We start from the raw sequence: 14,509 nt of genomic DNA, 5'->3' as shown, positions 1-14,509 counted from the left end.
GTGGAACTAACGTGCTGCTTTGGGGAAGAAAAGAAGGGGTAGAGGAAAACAGAGCTGGGATCCAGAGAGGCCCTCTTGGAGGCCAGAGGGGAGTTGGGGGAGCTGCGGCTACTCCCTCCCCATGTGGCACGCAGATTGGCTTCAGGTGAGGCTGCACGACACAGGAGCAGGTGCTTGGCTGACAGTCCCTCCTGTCACTCTCCTTATGTGAGAAGCTGATGAGCACGTGCAGGCAGAGGTGAGGCCCCAGACAATGGCAGTGTGTCACAACCAGGGTGATGTACTCAGCCACCAGACCACCACAACAAGTGCCCCTGAGTGCCCGCATTGCCTTGGCCTTGGCTCACCCTTGCAAGAGCCCAGTGAGCTGGATACTGTTGAACCTATTCTACAGAGCAGCAAACTGAGGCCGGAGTTCATAACTTGGCTAAGATCTCTGTTCTGCTGAGTGGCAGAGCTGGGGATCAAAGCCACATCTCCAGCGCTTGGATATAGCTCTCCTCTCTCTACCTCGTGCGGGTGGAGAGCCTGGGTCCCAGAGAAGGAAGTGACTGAACCCCAATCCCCAGGGCTGGCAGCTTCGAGGCTTCCTGCCCAGGGAGGTATGAGGGAGCGAGCAGGGACTTTGGTCAAGGGAGTCTCTGCTCCTGAGCCTCTGTTTGCTTATCTGTAAAGTGGGCTGGTAAGAACTTGTCCACCAAGCCATGAGGACAAACCCGGATGGTGCCTGGCACAGCACAGGTGCCCGGGAGCTGGGTGCCCAGCCAAACCCTTGCCACAGCCCTGTCTCCGCCGGAGACCACCTGTCTGCTCTTGCCGGGGGCTGAAGCACGCTCTCCTCCGCACTCGGCCGCCCCTGTGTTCTGGAAGGTGTCTGCAACCAGGGAGGAGGGCAGGGCAGGCTACACGCCAGGGGCTCTGCCCTCTGCGCGGAGTGAGAAAGGCACATCGCGGCCCAGATTTTGAGGGGGATTTCATGAAATCCATTCTGCGTTGCCGCCAGAGAAGGCACAACGGCAGTCCCTGGCGGCGGGCAAGGCCTGTGCTCCTGCCAGGACGGGTGTGCCTGGCACCGGCTCAGGCATGTGGCAGAGCCGACTGTCATTCGCAGGCAAACGTGCACGCCCAAGCATTCCAGCACTCGCGTGCACCGGCCGGTGTGGGGCTGCCACAGCTCTGCTGGCATCAGGAAACTCGGCTTCTGTTTGTCTCCGTGCCCCGTGTCCCTCCGTCCGGACATGGGCTGAGTGCCCTCTCCCTGCATTTCCTTGTCTCTCCCCGGCCCTCTGCGCAGCCCAGCCCTGACACTCATCGTGCCTCTTACCTCTCCATGGGAATCGCTGACACTGCCTACGTCCCTGACAGTGCCTGTCCACTCCTGCTTCGCTAAGTCTCTGACTCTGGGTCCGTCCCCCTCCCTCTGACCGTCTCTCTGCCTTCCTTCGACTCTCGCCATCTCTGTCTTCCCCCACTTCTGTCTCTTCTCCTGTGACACTCCCCTGGAAACGCACTGAGCACTGAAGTGGCCGGATTTCAAGTGACAAACAGCACACGACACCCAGAATCCACCCCCGGCCCCAGAGCGGCTGCCTTCCTCCCCCACAGCCCCGTCACGCACAGGAGCCTATTGTGTCGTCCCGGGGAGTTGCAGTCGGAGGGCCCGGGGGTCTGAGCTCTGCCTGCTCTGAGCCACTTCCCCATTGGCTCCCAGCAGCCTGTGCCGAGCGAGGGCTGAGCGACAGGGGGAGGCTCCAGTCCATAAAAGGGGGCCGAGGCACCAGGACTGCCATTCCGAGGGGCTGTGGCTGTGCTCACCGCTGCCTCTTCGCACCTCCGTCTGAGCCAGAGTCGGCACAGCCCCTGAGTCCTGGTCCAGCCACCTGCTGTCCCTCCAACTGTGCTTGGCCAGGAGCTGCCCAGGGACAAAGCAGAACACAGGTAAGGCCAGAGGGGCCCTGGGACTCTTCCTCTCGGCTTCACTTGTTTGTTTTTCTTGGTCCTCTGGACCCAGAGCTTGGGCTGGGGTGGGGGTGGGGGCTCGTGTTTGAGTCTGGTCACCCGGCCAAGATCATTCTAGTTCCAAGGCTGGCTTACAAAAGCCACAGCAGCGACAGGCTGCCTACTCTGACTCCCCCTCTCCATGCAGTCCTGGCTTAAACAGGTGGCAGCTGCCTGGCAGGAGAGCAGCTTTAGCCTTTGACTCCCGGGTCTCCTGCTGTCAGCCGGGCAGCAGTTCCCACGCCGTCTCCAGGGTCCCGGGAGAATGGGAGCCCCAGGGAGGATGGAGGGAGAGCTTTAGCTAATCAGGGTGATTTTAAAGGTCAGTGGCTCACACTTGACATAGAGAACAAGGATTTGGGGACATTAATGAGATTCTGGGCTCTGGCATTTCACCTGGCGACGTAGACATCAATGTACAACCAGGCTTAACCTTTGCAGCCTTTGGGATCCTGCTTACTTGCTGACGGGGTGCTGACTTCTGTGGCGTCTTTGGATGTCATTTTACACAGAATGAAGTTTGGTGTTGTTTTCCTGGGAGGGGATGACAGAGGGGCAGCATGCCAGGAGACCCCGGTGGGCAGGATTTTTCCTGTCGATTTCACTTTTTCTAAAAAGAAAGTTGCATTTCTTTATTTGAAGGGCAAAGTGACAGAGAGAGAGAGACAGAGACAGAGACAGAGAGAGAGAGAGACGGAGAGAGAGAGAGAGACAGAGACAGAGAGAGAGACAGAGAGACAGAGAGAGAGAGAGAGACAGAGAGACAGAGACAGACAGACAGAGACAGAGAGAGAGGTCTCTCACCCCTGGTTCACTCTCTGGATGCTTGAAGCTGGAGGACTTGTTGCTTTCTTACACATCACAGCCAGAGGTGGCCAAGTGAGGCAGGGAGCGAACTCTGGTGGGGAAAGCCGTTTGCTTGCTGGTAAAAGATGCCCACGTCCGAAGAAAAGCGCTCCAGAACCCCAAAGTTTGGCTCTCGCAAGAAGCTGGTGCGCATCGGTCACGGAGCCTGCTGGCGACTCGGAGGCTGAGCAGGGAGTTCTGCAGCCTCTTCGTTTTTCCTGGGTGTCTTTTTCCGAGAACCTCTCAAGCTTTACAAACATTCCTTAATTAAGCCTCCGAGCCTCCCGGGGGAGATGAGCTCTTTAGGTTATTGGATCTGATTTCAATTCCCCTCCCACGGACAGAAAGTCTTCATTATCATTTTTCTTGCAAGGGCTGCTGGAATAGACAAGGCTTGCCTCTCACATTTGACAGTCTTGGGAACAGCGGCTGCAGGATGTCAACCCTCTTCTGCCGTTTCCTCTCCCCAGCCTCGCCCCCAGCCCCTCAGTGCACCTGCCACCTCTTTGCTGTGTCCCTTTGCTCCCCAGCCCCACCCCATCTTGCCTCTTGTGCTAATTTGGGGGGCTATTTTTGCATCGAGGGGGGCTGTTGCAGCAGCTCAAGCCAGTCTGCTGAGTTAGCTGCCGTGGGGAGGCTTGCGTTTCCCACTGCTTTGTCCCCATGGATCTGGGGGTGCGATGGGTGGCAGGAGAATCCTGTGACCCTGGTGGTGAGGAGTGGAGGCCACAGAGACTCCCGAGAACCTCTGCAGGGAGCGGACAAACAGCTCTGGAATTGTTTGAGAAATCTGCAACCCTTAGAACACATGGAGGGTGTTGGAGGTTAGGGAGCCAGGAACTTTCCATATTTCGCCTAACTGTGTGTCTCACAGCACCTCGGACGGTGGAAGGGTCAACTCTGAGACTGCACTGCTCACTGGCTTTGTGTCCCTCTCTGAGCCTTAACTTTCTTCCTGTGTCAGTTACTGTGACGCTCCAATGGCGTGCTGCAGTACACCTGGCAATTAATTACTAGGCACTCAATAAGTGCTACCAGGAGCGCCTGAGTTTCCAGTGTTTCGTAATAGACCCCTTCTGCTGTGTCGTCCCTGCTCAGGGCACTCCACGGGGTGGTGTGTGCGCCTCCCATTTGCACTTGTGGGGCTGGCTCTGCTCTCCCTCCCAGTGGCAGGCTTGGTGGATCTTCAGCGCTGCCCCAGGATCGAGAAGTTGCGACTCAATCAATCCTCCAGACTCCGCCTCCCACGGCCGCCTCCCCGGGTCATTCTCTCACAACCGTGCACTCAGTAGATACCTTCCATCACTGGAAGCCAGTGCGTACACTGGCTGCTGCTTGAGTCCTGTGTGGGTCTGGGAGGTGCGGCCCGCCAGCTCATCCCCTCACCTCCCACCTGCCGTGGCCAGCCTCACTGGGGCTGGCAACAGGACAAGGCAGCTTCGCTGGCACGGAGCTGGCCCCAGGGGCAGGCAGTAAACTCGGCTGGCGACCCAGGTAAGCCCTGGATCTGCCGCTCGACACGCAGTCATGCCCTTGGCTCTTTGGAGTGGAACCTCATCCATCTCTCCCGGACAGAATCCAGATAATGCTTCGTGCAGGGGCGTGGGTCCACGACCGGGGTCCCGGGGACCCATGACTCGGCTCAGGAACTCCTCCCTGGGCCCCGGAGTTGGTCCCACTGGCCAGAGCAGTGAACCACAAGCTGCAGACAGAGTCACGGGGAGACTCGCATGCCTTTTGGCCCCTGTCCTGTTCCATTTAACTTGACGAGGTCTTGCTGGGAAGTTATCACGTGGTCTCCTGCCTGCTGCTCACTGGCAATGGAGGGCAGGTCCCGAGAGGAGCCGGAGGGGGCAGTGGAGACCTCTGGAACCAGACTGCTGTCTCTTTCTTGCCTCCTGCCCCTCCCCCTCCCCACCTCCTCCTCCTTCTGTCGCCCCTCCCCTCCCTCCCCTCCTCTCCCCTTCTCTGCCCATCTTTTTTTATTTTCCCATGTGTTCCCCCTTTGTCTTCGTCTCTTTCTCTCCATATGAAAGTCCCACCTCTGCCTCTCTTGGCCATTTACACCTCTCCTTTTCACCTCTCTCTCTCTCTCTCTCTCTCGTTACCCTCCTTTTGCCTTCTTCACTATCCCTTGCACCAAATGATAAAAAGGCTCCATGTTCCGTATGAATCCCACCCCAACACACGTGCTCTTAACAACGCGGTCAATGATCCCACCCTGACTGTGACCCTGACCATGACCTGTAGGGCCGCGTCTTTCTCTCCTGCACAGCAGGTGTGTCTGTCCCTCCAATGGGGCCTCCAGCTACAATCTGTGCACCCATTTTTGCTGGACTAAAGGGAGCCTTTGCTTCCGGGTCAGAACCTGAACCCCTGCCAAGAGACTGACCTTAAAGCCAGACAAGGGCCCCTCTGCCAGCTCCCGGAGAGCCACCAACAGGGACTTCATGTGCTCCAGTGGGGCAGGGGCCCCTGCTGCGGCTTCATCGCGGGAGTGATAGGGAGGGGGCCGGCCGACAACCACCCTGGGCCAGTTTGTAGAGTGGAGTCAGCAGATGGACGCTGAAGCCTGTTCCTTGGCCTCGGCCCAATCTTTTCACCTCTCTGACTCTGTCTTCCCCATCTGGAATACGGGGCTAATAGTGCCCGGCCCCCTAGATTCTCTTGAGGGTGAAGATGAAAAGTTCAGCAAAGAGCCTGCCCCCTCCACATAGCTGGGCCCTAAGTGGGGGACGCCAGGGACTCCGAGAATTCCAGCTCTGCCAGCCGGGTGCTCAGCGACCCTGGTGGGGCAGGGGGAGGGGGAGGGGCAGGGTGCCAGTCGGCGGGGGCACGCGGGGGCCTGGGCCGGGCTCCCTCGCCGGGCTTTCAGGGCGGCGGCCACTGCAGGGTCCTTGGGGATGGGCCGGCTCCTCTGTGGGCGTCACGGCCGGGTGTGGGAGGCCACAGCGCTGTCTCCATTTCCTTCCTGACTCATGGTGTGACCTTAAACAAGTGACTTCATCTCTACCTTTTCCCATTTCCTCTTCTATCAAATAGGGATAATCATATGCGATAAAGTGCTCCGAGAGATAATTGCGATGTTAAACCCAGCCATTATTATTCCGTGCTGGCATGTTTAATAAAAATGCTCGTGTCTCCTCTGAGCTCTCAGTTGAAACATCATCGAAGGGACCAGCCTTTCAAGGAACTGTGGGCCCTGGGTGAGGAGAGGGCCTGCTGTGTGCTGGGCTCTCCATGACGCTGTCTCAGGCAGCCCTGAGTCACGCAAGGAGGGGACAAAACCCACTCACAGATGAGAAGACTGAGGCTTGCAGAAGAAACGCCACTGGGGTCTGTGTGACCCCAAAGCCCTCGTCTTTCCCGACCAAGGGTAGGTCTCCCAGGTGGCTCAGTCCCTGCCCCGAGGGAGCCGGGGTGATGGGAAGGGGCTCTGGCTGGGCTCGTGGAGGGCAAGTGACCTGCTGCTCCTCTTGCTGGTAACCCACCCGACCTCTGGGGGGAGGGGCCTCTGCGCAAGGACCAGGTGCGGGGCCGGTTACTGAACTGACCCAACCGTCAGGAGCCTGGAGACCAAGACAAGCCGCGGCTGGGCCACTGGCGTCGTGAGGATCACAGGGTGGTGAGGAAAGTCGCAAGGGCGGCTCGGCGCTGCCTGTTCGGGGAATGTGGCGGAGATGCGTGGCTTTCTGCTTCCAGCTGATGCTAAGGATGGCCTGCGGAGGGCCCCAGGCACAGCTCTGCTCCGCCGGCAGGGGCCTGGCCGTGTTCTCCAGACAGGCAGAGCCAGCGGGATGCTTCTGCAGCAGGAAGTGGTCTCACGCGATTATGGAGGCTGCGGGGAGAACCATTCTGTGCCCCCAACCCCCAGGGCTGCTCCCGAGTGCCCGGGGACAGAGGCTGCGGCTGCGCCTCATGAGCTGCGGGGAGGACCTTCTCAGCGAGGCTGCCTGGTCCACAAGCCCGTGCAGGAGGCCACGAAGTCACCCACTGCCAGGGCCCCTCGGGCCTGCCGAGTGGGCGTGCGTCCACTCCCCCGCCCCCCGGCTCACCCCAAGTCGGCCATCGCCAACGTCTGGCTTCCAAGCTCCAGTCCTCAGCAGGTGCCCTCAGAAAGGTGAACCTGCACCCGGGACCCATCTGGTATTGCTCGATGATGTACTCTTAAAAAAGAGAGAGACAGGATCGCTTGGGGAAGCCTCAAGCCTGTGTCTCTAGTACAGCTTCCTTTTTAACACAGAGGAAGCTGCTTATCAGGAGCCCGACTCTCCCAGGCACAAGCTTGAACCTGCGAGTTTCCCTCTCCCAGCCTCAGTCTCACCCCTCTGCACAATGGGTATAAGAACACCCATCTCTTGTATGACTGTGAGGATTCGGAACTAAAAATGCACAAAGTGGCCAGGGCTGGCTGGCACCCAGCAGGCTCCTGAGAACTGGTGGCTGCTTCCAGATTGGAGGAATGAGGGGCGCTCAGCCCAGCCTGGTGCCCAGCAGGCCTTCCACCTGGTGGGGGCTAGTGTGGAAACCTGCGGGGAGCAGCTGGAGGTCGGAGCTGGGCAACTGAAGGGGTCTGGCCGGCACGCAGAGGTTCAGGCCCCTTCAGCCAGACTATCTGGTCACAGACCCCAGCATCGCTGCTTGCTTGCTTTGGAGTCTTGGCTGGCGTCTTACCTCAGTTTCTTCATCTGTAAATTGGGTATGGTAATAGTATTCTCTCCATTGAGTTGCTGCGAGTAGAAGTGAATTAAGGCATGAGATTGCTCGGAACCTCTTACCCGATACCCAGATCTGCTGGAATTGTTGCTATAGACAGACTTAACAGATGAAAGGAAAAGTTGCCCACAATTGTTTTTACCTGGACTGGAGATCTCAGACTGGGTCTCCTACAGAAACAGACAAGCCGTGTGGGAGGCCTCCTGCCGGAGTTAGTGGCTGGAGCAGGCTTCCCAGGTCTTGTGGGTTCATTCACTGCTAACCCAATCTTTCCTTTTTTTCATTTTATTTGAAAGGCAATGAGACAGAGAGACATGCCCACAAAAGCCAGGGCTCGGCCAGGCTGAAGCCAGGAGCCAGGAACTCAATCAGGATCCCCCACATGGGTGGTAGGGGCCCCAGCGCTCGCACCGTCACCGGCCTCCTCCCCTCCCAGGGTGTACATTAGCAGGAAGCCGGCTGGGAAGCAGAGGAGCTGGGACGCAGAGCAGGTGCTGTGATGTGGGTGTGGGTGTCCCACGCAGTGTCTGTGCTGCAGCACCAAATGCCCTCCCATCACCACCAGACTCATCCCAGGCTGTCCCAGGCATCGCCAACATCAGAGAAAACACAAGCCGCCTGCTGTCCGTCTCCACGGTAGCTCGCTGGCCTGAAACCCTCCTCGGCTCAGCAGCAGGTGCAGCAAGGGTGAAAGCCAAGGGCAAGAGAGAGACCCCAGGCAGACGCAGGTCTCTTGCCCTGAGCTTCCTACTCGGAGCCTCTCTGTTCCATGGAGCTGATGTTGTCCAGACTCAAGGGAGGCTCACGGGCCTGAGCTCTCCCCTAAATCACTGTGTGACCCCGGGGGATTGGCCAAGCCCCTCCGAGCCCCAGCATTCTCACCCACCTCAGGCCACTGGCAGTGGATTGAGTAAAATGTACAAGCCGAGGGCTCCTGGATCTCAGTGGGGCTGAGCTGGTAATGACCCAAAGTCTCTCCGGAAGTCAGAGCCAGTAGGTGGGGAGTCACCCAGGCAGGTGTCTCCCAGCGTGAGACCCGCCTACCTAACGGGGGAGCAGTAAATGCGACAGTGCCCCCTGGGGGCTTGGGCAGTACGGGCTCAACAAATGGCGACAGGGTCGTTCCTGCGCATGCTCCAGTCAGGGACCCTACTTGCGCTTTGGAGGGGAGACCTTGCTCTGGACAACAGTGTGGGGCTCTGGGCAGGTGGGCTGGAATCTTCTGAACCCCTGAGTACCTGAGTAAACAGGACAGATTGCAGGAACGGGGACCCTGGAGGGAAGGAGAAACGGCCATCTCTGAGTTAGGGGCGTCCGGCTACACAGACCAGACTGGGAGGGCACGGGGCCCCAGCAGCCAGGGGGCGGGGGCCTTGCTGGGACCCTGCCCTCCCTGTTGGGAGAACAGCATATGTCCCATTTGAATCTTGATAAAGGATTTATAAAGAGTTGAACAGGAAAGGGGCAACTTTTTTTTTTTTTTTGACAGGCAGAGTGGACAGTGAGAGAGAGAGAGAGAGAGGTCTTCCTTTGCCGTTGGTTCACCCCCCAATGGCCGCTGCAGCCGGCGCACTGCGCTGATCTGAAGCCAGGAGCCAGGTGCTTCTCCTTTTCTCCCATGCGGGTGCAGGGCCCAAGGACTTGGGCCATCCTCCACTGCACTCCCTGGCCACAGCAGAGAGCTGGCCTGGAAGAGGGGCAACCAGGACAGAATCCGGCGCCCTGACCAGGACTAGAACCCGGTGTGCTGGCGCCGCAGGCGGAGGATTAGCCTAGTGAGCCATAGCGCCGGCCTAAAAGGGGCAACTTTTAACAGACTGTGAAGCCTGCATTCATCTGCCACATGTTTACGGAGGACCTACTCTGCGTTGGTCAGGGACTTAGATGCTAGGGTGCAGCAGGGGACAAGGCAGGACCCGTGCCTTTGAGAAGCTAACATTCTCATGGGGGCTTCCATGGCCACCACCACCACTGCCAGCAGCAGAAATCAAGTTGATGGGAAGCTGTGGGGCGGGGACTGAGGTGAGAGGGACGGAAGGAGGCAGCCACGTTAGACTCAGGCAGCGGTGGGTGCTTCTCTGCTGATGGGGTAATTGATCTGCTTAACGGGTACGAAGGAGTGAACCACATGAAAATCTGAGGTCACAGGACTGCAGACAGGGGAGCAGAATGTGCAAAGGCCCTGAAGTAGGAGCAAGCAAGGATTACAGAGAAGAAAAACCATGGTGCCTGTCTTTGTAGAACCAAAGTCCAAAGGTGCACACAGCTCAGCACCAGGCTGTGGGTGGTTTTCTTGGAAGAGCTGCAGGGTGTGGAATAGGAGCAGCTCAGCCCTCCTAAGAGATCAGGGAGAACTGCCTGGAGGAAGCGAGAGTTTCATCTAATTGCAGTGACAGACAGAAGAGGCGGGACAGGTTTTCCAGTGTATGCAGAGGCCCAGGGTGAGACAGAGCCTGCTGCAGTCATTTGGGGGACTGCAAGTAGCTAAATGCGGTTGGAGCCCAGAGCTAAAGTATTGGGGTGCAAGGATGAGACTGGGGGTGTTCTTGACATTTAAGCAGAACAGCCAGTCCTGGCCCTTCCCAAGGGCTCTGATCACAAAACTGTTAGGCTGCCAAGGGCATTTCGGGGCGGGCAGGAAGGTCAGGGAGGGACTGGAGGCAGGGAGGCCGGCATGGAGAGGCGGGCAAGGAGGACCCACGGCCAGGGCAGTAGCGGTGCTGGGGTACAGAAGGCAAATCCCAAGACTTTACAAAGCAGAGAGGACTGGCCTGGGACAGCTTGGGGAGCAGGGGGCCTCGGAGAGCCCAGGCGAGGATGCGGCCGATGATGTCCTGGCTTGGCGGATGTTGGTGTGGGCTCTGAGGTCCGACAAGGCCCAGGTCAGGTCCTGGCTCGTCCATTCCTGGGCACGTGCAGTCACCTCTGCGTCTCTGAGCCTCAGCTTCCCCAGCTTGCAATGAAGACAGCACAGCGCACCTCGAAGAGCAGGCTGAGCGCGAGCGCACGGGGAAGCTCCCAGCACGGGGCAGGCACTCAGCCCTCGGCACTTCCCTCCCTCCATCCCTGGCCTTGGGCACCCACTCCACCTCTCCGGGCCTCTGCTTTCTCAGCTATAGGCTGGGCCCACGAGGGAGGCCTTGCGGCACTGCTAGCAGGAGGTTAAGAACCGAGTGCACGGGCTCAGGACACACCCCAGGGCGGTGATGGCAAACTCCATAATCTTCTCTGTCTCCCTCCCCAGCAGCAAGAGCGGAGACAGAATGGCGTGGCCGGTGCTGCTTGCCTGCCTCCTCGCGCTCCCTTCGGCCACAGCAGACTGCCTGTCCCGGTGTTCCTTGTGTGCTGTGAAGACCCAGGATGGACCCAAGCCCATCAACCCCCTGGTGCGTTGCAGGCAAGGAGAGGTCACAGGCCTGAGCAGCTGTGCCTGTCTTGGAGACTGGCCCGCCGGGCAGGGCTTGTTCTGCCCTGTGGACAGCCTGGGCTCTGGGGGCTGCCATTGTCCAGCTCCCATTCCCACCCCAGACCTCACCCAGGCCATGTTGCAGGTTTCCATGGAGCCTGGTGCCTGGCAACTAGGAGTGCCAGTCATGAGCTGCTGGCTTCTGCACACAGCAGCCCTAGATGAACTTCCAGGGTTTCTCAGCGCTGGGCTGATGGGCCCCTCCTGTCGCTCTTGTGGCAGGCACTGTATCCACCACCCTCGAATGACCTGCCTGGCAGGGTCAAAGCCTGACTTGTCTCCTGAGTCTTAGCATCTGTCGACCCAGCCTCGTTAGCTCTGCTCTGAGTCAGGCTCCCACCAGAAGGGCGGGGGTAGAGTTTCCAAGGATGTAGTGGACACAGCACAGGCTTTGGTCCTGACCCTTGCTTGCCCCATGACCCTGGAACTCCCTCTCTGAACCTCGGTTTCATCATCTACAAAATGGAGGTGCTTCCCTAAGATCATAATGGAAAGTACTCAATATACAATTCTAGCCCCTGCTAACTGAGAGGCTGCCCAAACATGCTCTCAGGAAAGCAGGACAACTCATGGCACTGGACTGCCTGGGTTCATGTTCCAGGACTGGGCACCTTGGCCAATACCAATGTCATCTCATCACCATCACAATTCAATTCTCCCAGCAATCCTATGAAGTAGGTACTATTGTCTCCCCAGCCCCAGGCTCGAGGAACCCACACATGTCCCCTCACCTGTGTGCTTTCTACCATTCTGTGTCCCTTTGTCCCTCTCTCCACCATGTGACCAGCACTCTTGACACCTGGGAAGGGTAGGGAGAACCACTCACTGCCCTGGAAGAGGCAGGGTGAGCTCAGAGTTTGATGGGCTCTGGGTTCTACTCCAGGCATTGCACCTGTGCTTGTGCCCTTGGGAACGCTGTTGTCCTTTTGCAAGTCTGTTTTCTCCACCCTCACATGGTCACACAGCCACCTATCTTGATGCACCAATGGGTATCCCAGTGCTTAGCAATGTGGTTCATTCGGATCTTCTCAGGCATCTGACAGAGGGCTCCAGGGTGGGGACGTGCAGGGTTGCATGGTTTGATGGGGGTGATGTTACTGCTGTGGTCTCTGGGGTCTTTTGCAGATCTGCTCCCTGGAATGCCAGGCTGCCCTGCTGCCCTCTGAGGAATGGGAGAGATGCCAGAGCTTTCTGTCTTTCCTCACCCCCTCCACTCTCCAGCTCAATGGCAACGAAGACGTGGAGAGCAAGGTGGCTTTGGAAGAGCCCTATAGTGAGCTGGCCAAGCTCACAGGGCCCTTGCTGCAGGAGCTGGAGACAAGGCAGTTCCTCCCCAACACCCCAACAAAGGAAAACGCTCTGAGCCAGAGCCTGGAAGAGAAACTCAGGGGCCTCTCGGGTGGGCTTGGGGAGGGAGCAGAATCTGAACTCACGGGGGGTGCTCAGCTGCACAACAGCGCTGTGGAGGCAGGTGGCCTCGATTTCCAAGAGGAGGACCCCAAGGTGCAGGTCAAACGCTATGGCGGCTTTTTGCGCAAGTACCCCAAGAGGAGCTCGGAAGCAGCTGGGGAGGGGGAGAGGGTGGGCCACGAGGACCTGTACAAACGCTACGGGGGCTTCCTGCGGCGCATCCGTCCCAAGCTCAAGTGGGACAACCAGAAGCGCTACGGGGGTTTTCTCCGGCGCCAGTTCAAGGTGGTGACCCGGTCTCAGGAGGACCCCGATGCCTACTCTGAAGAGCTGTTCGATGCATAAACACCTCCCCAGCACGGAGTTGAGTTGAGAGCTTCTCCTGACACCTTCCCATCCTCTTGTGTACACCTTCCCCCCCTTCCTCCCGCCACTTAGTGCAGCATTGCCTACAACATAACCAAGCCCAGCCTCCCCCTCTTCTGCCTGGGTGTACAGTGTGGGAAGGGTCGAGGTCATCTCCCTAATAGCTTTGGCTCCACCTCTGAAACCACCACCCACAGCGGCCGTTGAGGTTGGTTCTCCTGCCCTATTCAGGTGAGTCCCCCACCCCAGGGACCCAGAGTGGCCTGTGCTTCCTATCTGCAGATCTGTGATCTCCAAACTCTACTAATCACCTGGCACTCCAGGGAGAAACAAGAGCACGTGGGAGACACATGTGTCATAAACCTCCAAGTCCTAGCATTGTCTTCCCAAATCTCAAAGGGTCTCCGTGTGCATCCCACTCTGGAGACCTTACTTTAGGCAAAAAGCTGCAGTGCTGCCTTTTATCAGAGCAAGATTTTGGGCGCTGGAGTTCAGTCTTCTAAGGGGCTGTAACTCGAATGTCAGTGTTTAGAAATGCACCTTTTGGAGAACCCAGCTCCTGGACTCATGCTGGTACCCTGGACAGCGCCCAGCGACTCTCAGAAGAAGAAGGGGAAACCGGCTTGCCTCCATAGTTGAGAGCCGTTTTCCATTTGAATGCTTACATGATCAGGCAGGGAGCAAGGCAAAGCAATTTGTTCTGTGCAACACATTCAAAATGTGGACCAGCTCCCTCCGTCCTCATTAAACTAATTAGACGGATGGGTATCCCACATCTACCCCACGGTGAACTGAGCTGAGTCGAGTTGATGAGGTTAAGCGCAGCCATGTTCTTGAGCAGCTGCATTGGCTGCCAAGAATCCAAGCCATCTGGCCCTACATCTGCACTGGGCATTGGCTAAGGGATCCCGAAGCAGCGGCAGAGAGAAAGGCCCTCTTCGGCCCCCAGGATGAGTTTTTCCTCTTAGTTTCTCAGAAGAAAACCAGAAAGAGGAATAAAATGATTGAGTGTTTGAGGCCAACCAGTTCCCTTGATTCCAATAACCCAGAATCAGAGGTAGAGCCACTCCCTTGGCCCAATGCCTCCTTTTCCATCGGCATTCTCTCTCTCTCTCTCTCGCTCTGACTCCCTCCCTGCCTCTCTCAGTGTGTGTCTCTCACTGTGTATCTGTCTTGCTCACTCATCCCCAGACTCTAGGTTTTTGACTGGGGCGGGGAGACCAGGCTGGATGGGAGAAGAACTTGAGTTTGGATACTTTGTAAAAGATGCTGGGAGCCCACCTCTGCATGCACAGCCCCAGGGCTCCTGCAGGGGTTCTGGAAGGGATAGACTATTGGGGTTACTTTGTCTGCTTTTGAACCATCCCATTAAAGCAATTTCCTTGGAATTTGCTTAGTCCTCCTTGGCCTGTGTGATTTCCCACTCTTCCAGTACAATAAATAAAAGAAAGATGCTGATGTCTTGGGGTGTGTGTATATGCATGCACGCACATGCAAGCCTCAATCCCGGGGGAGCCGAAAGACCATTCGCAGACCCATGTGCTAAGAAAGGAAGTACACACACACATACACACACACACAAATTCATCATGTCTTCATATACATGCATAAACCCATACAGACATGTGTATTCAGTTAGGAAAGGAAGCAGAGGGTAACAGAGTGCCACAGTCATGACTTTGAAAACTGGACCTGTGCAACCTTGAG

At 57.6% G+C, this 14,509-nt stretch overlaps 1 protein-coding gene across 1 annotated transcript; it reads left to right on the top strand.

Annotated features, from left to right (window-relative positions):
* The first annotated feature begins 1,647 nt into the window (after positions 1 to 1,647).
* Positions 1,648 to 14,256, top strand: PDYN (prodynorphin). The gene is made up of 3 exons (XM_002710907.6): positions 1,648 to 1,938; positions 10,805 to 10,946; positions 12,152 to 14,256. Exons 2-3 carry the CDS (start codon positions 10,824 to 10,826, stop codon positions 12,779 to 12,781), a joined length of 753 nt encoding a protein of 250 aa, XP_002710953.3. The 5' UTR covers positions 1,648 to 1,938; positions 10,805 to 10,823; the 3' UTR covers positions 12,782 to 14,256.
* The last annotated feature ends 253 nt before the right edge of the window (positions 14,257 to 14,509 follow it).

The sequence above is a fragment of the Oryctolagus cuniculus genome, chromosome 11 (assembly GCF_051225735.1).
Source record: "Oryctolagus cuniculus isolate XC-2025 breed Fujian yellow rabbit chromosome 11, ASM5122573v1, whole genome shotgun sequence".
NCBI lineage: Eukaryota > Metazoa > Chordata > Mammalia > Lagomorpha > Leporidae > Oryctolagus > Oryctolagus cuniculus.
This window is presented reverse-complemented; position numbering and strand designations above follow the sequence as displayed.